Genomic DNA, 15,124 nt, shown 5'->3' with positions numbered 1-15,124 from the left:
TGTACCGAGTGTGTGAATTATTCAGTAGACTTATTTAATTTCTGTTTACATTGTGCAGTACATTAGCTTACATCTCAGCTTCGTATTGCTCAACAAAAATGATAGCCTGTATGTAAATCTATAATACAGTTAAAATCCCTTATGTCTTATCGACGTACCGTAAACTGACATAAAGAAAAAGCGCACGAGTGTTGCTATGGTTGTAATATCTATAACTTCTATAACTTGTAATATCTATAACTTCATTTAAAACGCATACTTACGCATACATACCCCGACCTTTTGTTTAGACATCTTTTGAGGGGTTCATAGTGTACATTTTTCATGTAAGTTCATAGATGGCATACTTTATTGGACTTGCTGTTTCTCTGGTCTGGGTAATCCCGGTGAGGGAGCAGCACATCTCGCGATGAATGCATGAGAACTCGAGAATCTTGCACAAATTCTGTCATACCTACAATAATGGCCGCTGTGCGCAGACTAGGAGTCATATTTAGGAGTTTGTCGCTGTCGTCAGCTACACGGAATGCGCTTTTTCGTTCTCCGGTCAAGGATAACCGATGCATACGCCGAGGAATAGCGGTTGCTGTGGGCGTTGCGGCCGGAGGAGCGGTGTTGTATTATTACTATTCAGAAATGTGCGGATTCAGAGGGAGGAAAGCCCCGATAAATGGAATAGGTTGTCGGGCTCTGCTGCCTTCTCTACCCGCTGTAGCCGCCAAGGAGAAGGTATGACTGTGCCCACTGTTCTCAGTGCCACGTAACACTGCTTCCTATTAGTGCTTTTTTCCTGGCGTCAAATCTATGCAACTGCTAATCGGACAGGGATTGTGCACTGTTATTAGGCATTCATGCTGTAGAGTTTGGTGAATTGTTTTGCTTGCGCACACAAACAGTCATAACGCATGGATGCCAATGCGCGTTTGTGTGATGCTGCAGCAGGAAGAAGGGCGCTTTCCTCGGTCATGGTGCTGAAATGACTACGCGCATGTTTCAGATCACATATCCGAGCGTTACGGTTGATAAAACAGCTATGTACTTATCTGTGCTGTATCATAGAGGCCTGTCAAACAGTAATCTGTACCCTATCAGCGTTGAGCTGTCATGTCTAAGTACAGAATTCTTTGGCACGTGAATATAAACATATTTTTGGGATTTTTGTTCCTTTGGCAGACAGTCAGGTTTGGTTTCCATGGGCTGCCAGATGTTTTGGTTTGACTGTTCCACTTAGTAACTAAATGTTTTCCTGACTGGTGTGGAAACTTTGCAGTTCAAGTTCTTCCATTCCCTGTGTGTGCATGTTACTACATTAAATACAACTTTTCTTTTACTTAATCTAATGCATGGAGATAAAATATTATGTTTCCCTACATATAAAATCAATGTATTTTTCAAGTGTTATTTAAATACATACTTATTTTATGCTTGTATGTGTCTAAAAAGTTATTTTAAAATTCGTTCAAGTGTTTCAAATTTTACTTGTAGTTAAAATACAATCTAAATGTATTTTAGTATTTTAATATCTATATCTTAAATTAGATATTTTGATTCAGTTATCAATCTGTGCCATATAGCAATGATGCACAAGTGTACCAGTAAAATCTTCAGTTGCATGACACAAAAGGGCATAACAATTTAACATGATGCCTTTTATTGACCTTTTGATGTCTTTCAGAGATATCATCCATTCAGCCTGACTGAACAAAGACAGTTTCACTACAAATAATAAGTAGCCATTCAACACTAACCTTTTAGTTTGTGATTCATGAATTTACAGAGATAAAGACAATGGCTTTGAAAAATAGAGATATTAACAAATTGTATTGCCCGTCATTGGTTCTTGCAGGCTCCACTGTTTGATTTTGATGAAAGTGACGTGTACATGTCATCTCATGAGCATCGTTTCCGTCTCTTCAGCTCAGTGGAGTATGAGGGACAGCTGTACATGACTCCTCAGAACTTCATCGAGTCGGTCACCATGAGCGAACCCCGCAGTGAGTCACATGTTATTTTCTGATGTGAACATGTGCTCCATCTAAACCCTAAAATTATATTTCAAACAGCAACAGACTGCAAAGCTGTAATCAAATCTGATTAGATGAACTTACTTCAAATTGCAAAATGACTAAACATGTTTATTTGGGCAAATAATTGCATATCTTTCTTTATGGAAGTACTTGATGGTCTTCAAATCAACTAATGTGGTCTTCTCAAACCATTTAATCTAACGTGTTACAAATAGACTTACCTCAGATCATTGTGTTTGTACATTTACTGTATTAATTTAGAAGACACTTTTATCCAGCGACTTACACATGAGCAAGAAAGAGATGTCTAGGTGTCCTTTTACTTATTTAGATAAGGGGGAAAAAATGATAAAACAACAATCGGGAAATAGGACAGGTTTCTTTCTCCCCAGTACTTTAGTGCACAGAAAACAGCATTTCTGTAAAGTATTTAAATCTTTATGGTGAAGTAATTTTTTATTAAATCATCATTGTGAATTAAATGGTTTATTTGTTTAGGGCTTAATCTAATAAATGGATTGCCAGCATGCTAATGAATAAATATTAGAAACAAAAGTCATTAATGGGTCTTAATGGATCAGATCAAAGCTGTGCAAGAGAGCAACAGAAGTGCTTAGTATTTACTTAGCTGGATTCAAACCAGGCTTTGAAGTGCATGTTTTGATAGAATAAATGTCATAATGTTCCACAGTAAACACAACAGGCATAGTCTTCTACAAAAAGAATGACATCCATTAATGCTATACCTGCAAATCCCTATTGTTTGTACTTGCTCCATGTTTTGACAAATGATGAGTATGAGTAGCAGGAGGCGAATATATTTCATTATTTTTATGTGTTTTAAAGATCATTTCATTAAATCCAAATAAGCTTTACATATCTTTAATATCAAAGGCTTTAAACAAACGATATATTTTTTTGTAGTTGTTCTGTGAGCCAAAAATGATTATTGCACATGCACCTGTGGAACAGTCCTTGAGACATTTAAGGTTTACAGGTGTTTAAGAACTTGCAGCTGTCTTGGTGGAAGAGTGGAGTAACATCTCACAGCAAAAACGGTTAAATCTGGTGCAGTTCATGAGGATGAGATGCACAGTAGTATTACAAAAAAAATAAATAAATTCAAAAATGTTTGCTCTTAACAATGCACAAAAACAGTTTTAATAGTTGCATTATGTCTGAAGACAAACTTGTAGGACAAACTGACAGCTCCATGGAGCTGGTTGCCATGAGAGAGCACAGGACTGTTTAGCCCAGCTCCTACTCTGAGAGTGAACTGTGTCTGTTCAAAAAAGAAAACAAAAATGCTACTCCAAAAATCTTGTTTTGTCTGATTGTCAAATACTGTGGGATGAAACCCCCATCCTGATCTTATCTCACCGGCCACCCTCTTTCTGTTTCTCTGTTATTCTTAGTAAGGAAAACTTGGAGGTCCCTCACCAAACAGGTATGCAGTAAATCTATTCGTAATGCATGCTATGTAGACATGATAGCTAAGTTAAATTATTTGCTATTTAAAGATAATACTTAGGTTTGCGTTTCACAGTATTTACAGTATTTTTCCCAAATAGTATGTTTTGTCATGATTTACAGGAGCTGGAGAAGATCTTGTCTGACACTCCACCAGTGTGGAAAGGAACATCTAAGCTGTTCCGGAACCTTCGGGAAAGAGGTGAGTTTTGCATTCCAGCTCATTATTAGAAACACTTTATTGGGTCATATCAAAGCAGTGAGTGTGTATGTATGCAAATATATGGAAGTAAAACAGCAATGGCTATCTTTCATAATATACACTACCGTTTGGGGGGCGGTAAGATTGTTTTGAGGCTGCATTTACGTGTTTGATCAGAAACAGTAAAAACAGTAATGTTGTGAAATATTAAGGCAATCTAAAATGACTGTTTTCTATTGTAATATATTTTAATATGTTGTTTATTCCTGTGATAGTAAAGCTGAATTTTCAGTAGTCATTACTCCAGTCTTCAGTGTCACACGATCCGTCAGAAATCATTCTAATATGCTGATTTGCTGCTAAAGAAACATTTCTCATTATTCTCACAATTAAAAACATATGTGCGGCTTAATATTTTTGTGGAAACTGTGATTTTTTTTAGAATTTGTTATAAATAGAAAGTTCAAAAGAAATGCATTTAGAAATATAAAAAAAATTGATACTGTCACTTTTGATCAATTTAATGCAGCTTAAAATAATCGTCTTCCTGGTCCCTCCCCTTTGAACAGTAGTGCATAATTATATTATGTAAAAATGAAAAAGAAAAAGAAACCAGGTATAATTTAGTAAGTATTCTGTTCTTAAAAGTATAGCATTGCATGTCTTGTTTGTTTGTTTGTTTTTGTTTACCATGATGTCTTGTCCTTCTTTGAGTTATCTATTCCATGTAAAGACCATGCTATATATACTCATTCACTATCAGTGTACTATGGTATTACCACCTGATACCATCAGTGTACCAATGGTATCACATTATTTATTTTTGTAAGAGCATGAGAATAAAGAAAAGTGGTAAAAATATTGTTTTTCAGTTTTGTGGAGGCTGTACAGAATCATATGAAATATGATACTTGAGTGGTGCTGAATTGTCCTCGCCGTTCCTGTCTTTCGTTCTCTTTCTCTCTTGCTCTCTCTCAGTGGGTACCAGTCAACCACCAGTTAAGCATGGGCCTGAGGCTTTCACTTCCTGTGAGCACTCCTAAAAATAGCTCAGTTCACTCTCTACGTCTCCCTCTCTCTCACTGTTTCCATTTCCTCTCATTCTCTCACTGGGACCAGTGCAACGTACATTCTCCAGGCAATCAGGTCTTAGTCCCGTTTCATTTTTGTGGCACCAAAACACTACATAACATATCTGTGAAGTATATTCCCATTCATATTTACAATTTTGAGCACTCCAGGGTGGTTATGAAAATGAAATTATCCAGTCATGGCTTCCTGTTTCACAGAAATATAGATAGGAGGGAAAACAAAGCCCAAATTCCCTTAATCATCCATCAAAATGGGACTGGCTTCTATGGTCAGATGAAACTAAAAAATTTGCTTTTTATCAGCAAACACTCAAGATGGGTTTGGTGCACACAGGGATAAAAAGTACCCCATGTGTAGAATTAAATATTCTGCTGTATTTTTGATGTTGTGGGCCAAAAAAGTATTGAATAAAAGGGTGCCGTTAATTGTGGCCAATGTGTATTAGAGAAAAACATTTATTTCATAATGATAGTTCCCCCCCGTTTTAAATTCTTATTATCCAATGAAAGGTTAGATTTTTGTGAATTTTTAAAATAAAAGATCAAAAGGATTAACAATGCAGATTAATTTTCACAGCCTTCTTTGTTCATATTTACCAAGGGTGCCGATATTTTTGGCCATGACTGTACATGCTTGCTGACCAGAATGGAGAATGAAACCTAAAAACAGAGTGCAGAATTGCATTAATACCTAAATAAATGTTGTTGAAATAACTGCAAGAGCGAGCAGTTCTTCAGCAGCAGAGCCACAATTAAAGTATTTGCTCATGGCGTACGAAGCAGCACTCGCTCACACCACCAGCTAATTCCCAGCGGTGATAATTATACACACACACACACACTCCACCCTCTTACACTCCAGCAGAACTCTAAAAATAAACCCTCTGAATTCTGTTCTTCCTCATAGTAATTACAGTTTTTGAAATCATCACCTTAAATTGGCGGCGGTACATTTATCTTGTTGGTTTCACTGATGTGGAGCCATGCATCCAGCAGATGCCTGTGCACGAGAAGCTGCAGCTTGACACACCGTCTGATCTCAAGCTGTGGTAATGATAGAATGCAGATGTTAATTGAGGAAGCTATGCTAACGAGATCCGTGAATGTGCTCTGGTCTCTAAGGAGCAGTTTCTAAGAGAACAAATCAATTATGTTCTGATATGGTCTATTTTATTTTAGATGTATTTATTTATTTAGTAAAATAGTACCCTGTCCTGCATAGTTTATTTTGTTTGAAATTAAACAAAATTGATTTATACTTGAAACAAGAACAAATATCAGTGGGTATGAAAACGTGTTTTCTCTTTTCATGTTGCGGAATTATTTCGCTTTAATTTATTCCTTCAATGTTCTTTACTTGGTCTCTAAAAGGTCTTTAAAAGGTCTTTAAAAGGTCTTAAATTTACCTTAAAAAAACATGCAGAAACCCTGACCAACCTGGACAGGTTATGTGACATCCTCATCCTCATCTTCATCCTAAAGTTGAACCTATGCAGTTCTGATTAATAACAGTTGCGAACAACTAATATAGACCGTAAATGAATACCTTTAAGAGCTCATTTGTGCTGTTTGCTTTTTTATAACAAAAATTCTACAAATATTTTCCATTACTGTTGTTATGCATCCAGATCAGGAACCAGACCTTTCGACTCATGCCAGTGTTTTTGCATCATAAATTGAGAACGATTGGTATGCGAACCCTTAAAAGTATGAATCATCTCATACAAACACATCAGATTTGGCATTTAAACTCTAGGAGACAGACTTAGTATTGAGACCGTATTGAACAGGAATGAATGGAATGTAAAACAGCGCCTCTTCATTTAAGGGTCCCTGCACAAAACAGCACCATGTAAACATTAACAACCTGTCTGCAGCTAAAAAGCTGTGTTTTACCAGTTTAAAGCAGCTTTTAGACATCTATTAATGTCTTTAAATTTGTTTTAGACCCCCAGTGATAACCTTTGACCCCGAGTCTTCAACTTTAACGTCAAGCCACAGAATTCACAGTGGATTTTAAAGCAATAGTTGCCTAAAAATGAAGATTTGTTCATCTTTAATATCATTATTAAACTTGTATTATTTATTTTATTCCATGAAGCACAATAAGAGATGTCAGAGTTTCAAATGAAGGCAAGTGAGATTTGAGAGAGGAGAAGATTATCAGAAAATAACTCAATTATACCCACATTTTCCGATCTGATTGTCTCTTCTGGCTCTAGTTGTCCTGCTCAGTGGACTTTGAATGCCTCTGTATTGCTTGAGTGAGTGTGTGAGACCGCGGGTGTTGGGTTGAATTTTCAGTGTCGGGTTTTCCTCCCGAAGGCACACAGGCAGTGTCCCGTAACACTCAGTCCACTCACCCTGAACTATCTCTATGCCTGCTACTGTCTCCATGTCCCCCTTCACACAGAAGCTGCGGAGAGGAACACTTTCAATGGAGGTGTAGGAAAACGTATCCCTTCTCCCTGCCCTCCCCCAGTGCCTTTACATAACAGAACTTCCATCTTTTCATCAGCCCACCTCGCTTTGTCTCTTTTTGGCTTTTCTTTTGACTCTCACTCTCTCTTTCCTTCGTACTCCACTTTGCCACTTTTCTCACGAGTCTAAGAAAAGCAGGGACAGTTCCCTGTCTAAATGGGGCACATCTCCCAGGCCTGACGGATGCCTCTAGAACACCCTTATCCAAACAGAAGCTTTTGAACGCAGCCTCTGTCTCCATGGCGGTCACTCACAGTGTCAAAGTCTTCAGCTTCGGTGTGTGGGCCAAACGTGGGGCAAATGTTGCCTAAATGTAGATGGACACTTTAGCCGAGAGGCACCTTTTTAGATGTTATCATCATGAAAGGGGGGATTACTAGTCCTTTTTTGGAGCAGGAGAAGAAGGGAAAAGGGTATGTGACTCCATCTATCTCTGGAGGCCCCTAGCTTTGAAAATCAGTAAACATTTTAATCCAAGCTTTAGATGAGCCGCCTTCTGAGTTTTCAGTTTAAAAGAAAAAGGAGAGATTATAAAAAGGGAAGACGAGGCCGTTTGTAGGTTGTTAGTGTGTTACTGTACATTAGCAGAATGGATGTGACCCTTTGATATCCTTTTTCAGGCATCATCGCTTACACGGAGTATCTCTTTTTGCTCTGCATTCTGACAAGTGAGTATATGACCTCTATCTCTCCATCTTTTCTCTCTCTCTGTGTCTCCTTCCCTTAACCTTTCATTCTTATCCCATGCTTTATTATTCTGTGCCCCTCTCTTTTGAAATCAGCACACTATGCATGTTTCCTATTTTAAACATGAATTAAAGATTGTTCTGGTCCATGGATGTTTTACATCTGTAGTGTGGCTCAGACCTCAGACAAGGCCCACCCATACTCTCACCCTCACCAAAAAAAAAAAAAAGTTTCTCTAAAGCCACATTTTACTCACTGCACATTTAAAGGTTCAGATTTCAGGCCAAAGGGAGATTTTGCTGCTCAGAGGTTGCTCATTTAAATCTCAGGAGACTGAGTTCTGTGTTATATTTTATTTAAATACAGGAAAAGCACATGAAATTTACATGTGCAATCACATGTCAAAATCACATGTGAAATATATGTGAAACACATGTGAACATGGGTTTTACACATTTATACCATGAAGATGTTCCAAAACCACATGTTTCATGTGAGTTTCAAATCTTTTTCACATGTGATTTTAACATGCGATTGCACATGTGAAGTTCATGTGCTTTTTCTGTAGTATCAAATGCTTCTCAGAAAATTATTTGGAAGAAATATAAATACATATGTGACCCTGGACCACAAAACCAGTCTTAAGTCGCTTGGGTATATTTTTTAACAATAGCCAAAAAACATTGTATGGGTCAAAATTATCGATTTTTCTTTTATGCCAAAAATCATTAGGATATTAAGTAAAGATCATGTTCCATGAAAATATTTTGTAAATTGCCTACCATAAATATATGGCCAAAACTTAGTTTTTGATTAGTAATATGCATTGCTAAGAACTTCATTTGGACAACTTTAAAGGCGATTTTCTCAGTATTTTGATTTTTTTGCACCCTCAGATTCCAGATATTCAAATAGTTGTATCTCGGCCAAATATAGTCCTATCCTAACAAATCATACATCAATGGAAAGCTTATTTATTCAGCTTTCAGATGATATATAATAAAGAGTTACAATTTCAAAAAATGTACCCCTCAAATAAAACAGTGAAATGCAAACTCAGAATATGACGCAAACCTGCAATGATTAAATATGTTAAATAACACAAATATAACGCGAAAGTAATGCAAAAGTATTATAACGCATTACTTTCCATAAAAAGTAACTAAGTAACGTAATTAGTTACTTTTTTAGGGAGTAACGCAATACTGTAATGCATTATAAAAGTAACTTTCTCCAACACTGCGTTATGACTGGGTTTTTGGTCCATGGTCACATATATTTGCATTATTTAAAGAGTATTCTTGAATTGACATAGTACCCAAAAATCTTACAAGTTCACAAAATGAGCAAAGTATTTGCATTTTTTAAATCAAAAGAATTAATTGAAATGTAAATAAAAAAATAAAGATAAGAGAAATGTTGATCACCTACAGGATCAAAAGCACGTTTATCCTTATGCATATATGAAGTTCCATGTATATTTGTCATCTAGACACAAGTGAGACCAATGTTACGTTACACTAACTGTATAGAGATATGAATGAATGTGGATAGCATAGCGCAGATCATTTAGTGATGGAAGAATTTGTGAGAAATACGAGTTCACAATAAAATCACAGACAAATTTTGTGCCAAGAAGCACAGTTTGTTACATTGTCGAGATTTCTTCTGAAACATTCATGTGTGAGATAACTCTTTATCTCAAGATAAAATGTCTGTGAAGCAGGAGACTTCAGCAAAAGTGTTCCGTTCACTATTTAGGAGGAATGACTGAGATGTTAAGTAGATCTTATTTATGATTTTCCATTCGTAGAGTTGTCTATGGCCGTTTGACTAAGCTAGTGTCTTAAATTATAGCTGTAACACAGAAACACGCTGCCTAACATGTTCTCTTCTGCTGTTGCTTAGGCAACATAACAAAGTGAAGACATGTGGCTCTTGACGGGTTCAAAAACACATGAAGAGAGTGATGAAAGGAAAAGTGGTGAAGGCAAAAGTGTATTGCAAGTTCTTGGGGTGATAACAGGTTCTTAGAAATGTGGGCCTCACCTCTGATCTGATTATTGCTTGAGCCACCTAGTGGCTTAACGTTTAATAGTGGTTTACCAGATTGACTGCAAAATTTGCAGTGCTTAATGAGCAAATACATTTATACATTGTATTGTTTTATTACATTTGTGCTACAACTTATAATACTAGGCCTGATATAACATTCTTTTTCGCATCTATTCTTTAGAGCCTCATGCAGGCTTTAAGATTGCTTTTAACATGTTTGATGCTGACGGTAACCAGATGGTGGATAAACGGGAATTTCTTGTGGTGAGTTGATAAATTGTTGATTCTAGCCCTTGATGTTTGTTTTTAAAAATAATTACTCAACTCACCGTTATTTATTTTCTTCCTTTTCTCTATTTCTTTTTATAGTTGCAAGAAATCTTTCGAAAGAAAAATGAGAAAAAAGGAAGAAAGGGAGATGCTGAAAAATCTGCTCAACTGGTAAGTTGATATCAGGATCTTTGTTTATAACATTTACATTTACATTTACATTTAGTCATTTTGCAGATGCTTTTATCCAAAGCGACTTACAATTGGGGATTTACAATATAACAATATTGTAATCTGTTTTTCAGTCCTAGTTCTCCCAAATTGTAAATTTAAAATCATAATCCTGTATTTTACACATTTGTACATTTAATAAAAAAAATGTAATCACACTATTTAGATGTATCCAAAATTCTATTCTCATAGAACATAAATCTCCTGAGCTTGATAGTCAACATTTCTGATGATTTTTCCTCCTGTCACTCAACCATTTGTCGAGGGAAAAAAATTGCATGCACTATTTTGTTTTCTGTTTGTAGAAAGTGTCATAAACAGTATATTTAATTACTAATTAGGACGGTGTAGACAGTATCTCACTGTTGCATATTAATTTTGTCACCAAGGTGATTTTTAAAGGTACAGTTACTGTATATGGCTTTATAAAGCTTGTAGTTTGATATTTTTTTTCCAAACGGCCGGTATGGCTGGAGAAGAGTTTGATCCAAAATGAGTTTTAGTGATTGCTACTATCTCCCATAAGATGTTTCTTCAGAGTCATGAAAACAAGAGGATTTCATGAGATAAACAGGGTTCAAAGGGTTTATGGCATTAACATGGAATACAGCCTCTATGTTTCTCAATTTACAACTTTCTCTGTCTTTTGTTCAATGTGATTCGGGATTCTTATTTAAAATGATGTATGTTTTGTTATTCTTCTGTGTAAAGGGAAATGGATATTTTGTCATGACATGATAAAGGTTTTTTTTTTTTTTTAGTAGTATCAGGGCAAACATGACATGGGGCACAATATTTCTAGTGTTATTTTAAATGCTGCAAATGTACAATGAGCCAGTGATTAAGGTCATATCAAACTGGGATTAAGATTCGTTTGTCAGATGACTTTGAGATAAAAATGTTGCCATTTTGTGAAAACTTAATCAGAGGTATTGTAAAGAGATCTTATATACTTTGTGTAAAAGTCTTTCAACACATCATTACTAAACTATATCATGTTCTACATAAGATATAGAAGGAGTGACATCCATTCACACTCTGAATTCAGCACTCTTTGAAAGAGCTTGGAGTGAGATAGTGGTACTGTAACATGTGGTTAGTGGTGTTTGCATAAGTATTTGTTTTGCTCATACCTGGGGTTAGTGATATAACCCTAACCTAAGTATTAAACTTTGGCACATAAAGCATCCTACAGATATGTATGATATCTCAAATCATGCAGGCTGTTGAAGAGGAGTTGTGTTATAGGGATGCACTGATATAAAATGTAAAGTTTAGGGGTCAGTAAGTTTTTTTTTTTTTTTAAGAAATGAATACTGTTATACCACAAGGACATTATTTGATCAAAAGTGACAGGAAAGTAATTTATATTTTTATGATTTTTTGTCAGATATTTTCAACATTGATAAGAAATGTTTTTTTGAGCTTCATGTCAGCATATTAGAAGGATTTCTGAAGGATCATGTGAATAATACATTAAATAATAGTAAATTAAATTAAATTAAATAATAAATAAATACATTCAAATATGTTAAAATAGAAAGTGGTTATTGTAATAAAAATTTCACAATATTTATTTTTTAAATGTACTGATGTAGTTTTGATCAAATACAGCCTTTGTGACCATAAGACCTTCTTCCAAAAAACATAATAAAAAAAAAGTACTGCCCCCAAACGTTTGGTGTCTGTGTGTGTGTGTGTGTGTATAGTGCATCCCTATTTATTACTTTTTTATCAGAATTACAATTTTTTGCTTTAGCCAGATGACAAATTGGGTTAAAAATCCCATTGATGGCCATTGAACAATGGACCTGAGCCATATTTTGACAACACTCTAGCGCTAGAACACCTTAACAACCGCAAAACCATGCCTTGACAACCAACCACAACAGCCTAGAATCATAACTGCGAGTTTTGCACAGGCAAGCACCAGTCACATTATATATGGGATATAAGTTATATATGGGATGCTGAAAATCCCCCATATTAAAAACACATTTAAATACACACATATACAATTATACTGTATATATATACATATATTGTATATATATATATATATATATATATATATATATATATATATATATATATATATCCTAAAAACATCTGAGTACATTTGGCCATCCACTGTCCTGGATGCATAACCCTTCTTATCTCATTCACATGTCCAGTTTCTCAAGGGCTGTCTGAGAGGGAGCCAGTCACGTCATCTCCTCTTGGAATCTTGCGAAAGTGTGCCAACTGTCCTGTGGTTAAACCACTTTCTACTCTTTGCATGTTTAACCTGTCTTTGTCCATCTCTTCTTATGTCGTTCTCTCCTTCCTCTCCTCTTCCGCATGCTGTGACCTCTCCTCTCGTCTCTGTGTAGAGTATGCAGCTCTATGGATATCAGGTTGCCCCCGTAAACAGCGTATGTATCACCCCCGGCCCTCTGACCTGTGAACTATAACCTCTGTGTGAATCTTGAAATCATGGCAGGAATGATGGGAGAATGAGAGAGATCTGCAGATGACTGAATGAAAATGTGGAGGGAGGTGGAGTGGACCTCAGAGGTCAGAGAGCATGTGGGTGTTTTGCCACAATCAGTCTAATTTGATTCTTATTGATTTTAGTTTCTTTAACCACAACGTGTCAGTTACAAACTTCGTCAGTGGGCTATAAAGAACAGGTCTGGGTAAGAGTAGGTGGAGTTGTTGGTGTAAAATGTGTTTTCTATTGAGCCAGCTCTGGAGTCTTTCACATTCACTTATTAAATCACTTACTTTACATCTCTCAAATTAGATGTTGAGGTTGCTTCTTCTAGACAACAATGAGATTAAAGGGACATTTAAAAAGTCAGAGATTTCAATATGAACTCAAAAAAACTTTTCTCAACTCTTTCAAGACCACGTTAATGGATTTATTCTTTCATTATATACACTACCATTCAGTGTGAAGTCAATAAGATTTTAAAATAATTGATTAATATTTTATTCAGCATGTATGCATTAAATTGATCAAATGTGCCAGTGAAGACATAACATTTATAATGTTACAAACTATTTCTAATTCAAATAAATGCTGTTCTTTTGAACTTTATATTCATCGAATAACCATATAATAAGGTATCACACAAAGCACAATCATGTGGCACTGAAGACTAATAATAGAAGACTGTAGTAATGGACTAATAGCTGCTGAAAATTCAACTTTGCCATAGAAAGCAGTTTTTTAAATTGTAATAATATTTTACAGTGTTACTGTTTTTACTGTATTTTTTGATTAAATAAATGCATTGGTTGATGACAGTGCAAACAACATACTAAAAATTTATTTTATTTCTAAATAAAGTTCATTCTAATTACTATAGACTAACACACAAAAAATGTTTACAATGTTACCAAATTTATTATTATTATTATTATTATTATTAGTGGACAATTCTATTCACACAAAAACAAAAAAACATCCACTTTCACGTTTAGATCAAGTACAAACACAAACATCTACACAAGAGTTTCCATTAAAAGCCCTCCTGAACTGGTGATCATTTTTCCAGTTCTGTGATGTTTGGATAAAGCCACTTTTGTATATCTGTGAATCCCAGAGAGTGACAGAGTGAACGACAAGGGTCTTCATTGTCTATTAAAGTGGCTCCTTGCAGCACAGGACTGATGAGAGAAATATATTTCCTGTTTTCCTTAACTTGATGCGTCACTATTAGTCTCTCAGCCTCTGTATAAATAAAACTGATGATAAATCATTGAATTATTGAATGCACATGCTGTCATGTTGTGAAGTGCATATGCAGTCATTTTCAGTTATGCAACAGTTCAGAATCAGTTATTCTGCTTACGTCATGACTACTCTGTGTGTTTATCACAAGAAAAAAATCCTCGCCCCCAAAAAACCCTTTCTTGTGCCAGTATATTGCTTAAAGGGGTCATATGATGCTGCTAAAAAGAACATTATTTGGTGTATTTGGTGTAATGAAATGTGTTTATGCGGTTTAAGGTTCAAAAAACACATTATTTTCCACATACTGTACATTATTGTTTCCCCTCTATGCCCTGCCTTTCTGAAACGCGTCGATTTTTACAAAGCTCATCGTTCTAAAAAAGCAAGGTGTGCTGTGATTGGCCAGCTATCCAGTGTGTTGTGATTGGCCGAATACCTCAAGCGTGTGACGGAAATGTTACGCCCATATTGTGATGATGCCCTGTCAGGCCGGAGCGATGATTCAAAAACATGAAAACCCATTATAAACGAGGCATTTCGTTGCATCCAGTGGGGACATAATTATGGATTATAATGACTTATACTGTCTTTTTACACGTTGCGTTGCATCGCGCCACGCCCCTCACATACTGTTGATGCCGTGTCCGGCCGGAGCGACGAGACAAAAACATTAAAACCCATTATAAGCGAGGCATTTGTTGCATCCAGTGGGGACATAATTACTGATTATAATGACTTATACTGTCTTTTTACACGTTGCGTTGCATCGCGCCGCGTAAATATAAAACCATTTGTGATCGGAGAAATGACAAACAACAACCCTACTCTATACTGCCCAAAAAACTCGCTTTAAATATATAAAATATAAAACCTCTTTAAATATAAAAAA

General features: G+C 35.8%; 1 protein-coding gene across 5 annotated transcripts in view; it reads left to right on the top strand.

Moving 5' to 3' along the window:
* The first annotated feature begins 417 nt into the window (after positions 1-417).
* The window catches only part of micu3a (mitochondrial calcium uptake family, member 3a), a 27,442-nt gene continuing 12,735 nt past the window's right edge, over positions 418-15,124 (top strand). For 3 of the 5 annotated variants that reach the window (XM_016444461.1, XM_016444455.1, XM_016444446.1), the window contains exons 1-7: positions 457-729; positions 1,847-1,994; positions 3,443-3,474; positions 3,621-3,699; positions 7,892-7,939; positions 10,195-10,277; positions 10,383-10,454. In XM_016444461.1, coding sequence (XP_016299947.1) covers positions 463-729; positions 1,847-1,994; positions 3,443-3,474; positions 3,621-3,699; positions 7,892-7,939; positions 10,195-10,277; positions 10,383-10,454 — 729 coding nt within the window. In that variant the 5' untranslated portion in view covers positions 457-462. Of the gene's footprint in view, positions 730-1,846; positions 1,995-3,442; positions 3,475-3,620; positions 3,700-7,891; positions 7,940-10,194; positions 10,278-10,382; positions 10,455-12,886; positions 12,929-15,124 lie in introns of all 5 variants that reach the window. The other 2 variants (XM_016444427.1, XM_016444437.1) reach the window with 2 other exon arrangements.

Source organism: Sinocyclocheilus anshuiensis, unplaced genomic scaffold, assembly GCF_001515605.1.
Source record: "Sinocyclocheilus anshuiensis isolate Anshui unplaced genomic scaffold, SAMN03320099.WGS_v1.1 scaffold85, whole genome shotgun sequence".
Lineage (NCBI taxonomy): Eukaryota > Metazoa > Chordata > Actinopteri > Cypriniformes > Cyprinidae > Sinocyclocheilus > Sinocyclocheilus anshuiensis.
This window is presented reverse-complemented; position numbering and strand designations above follow the sequence as displayed.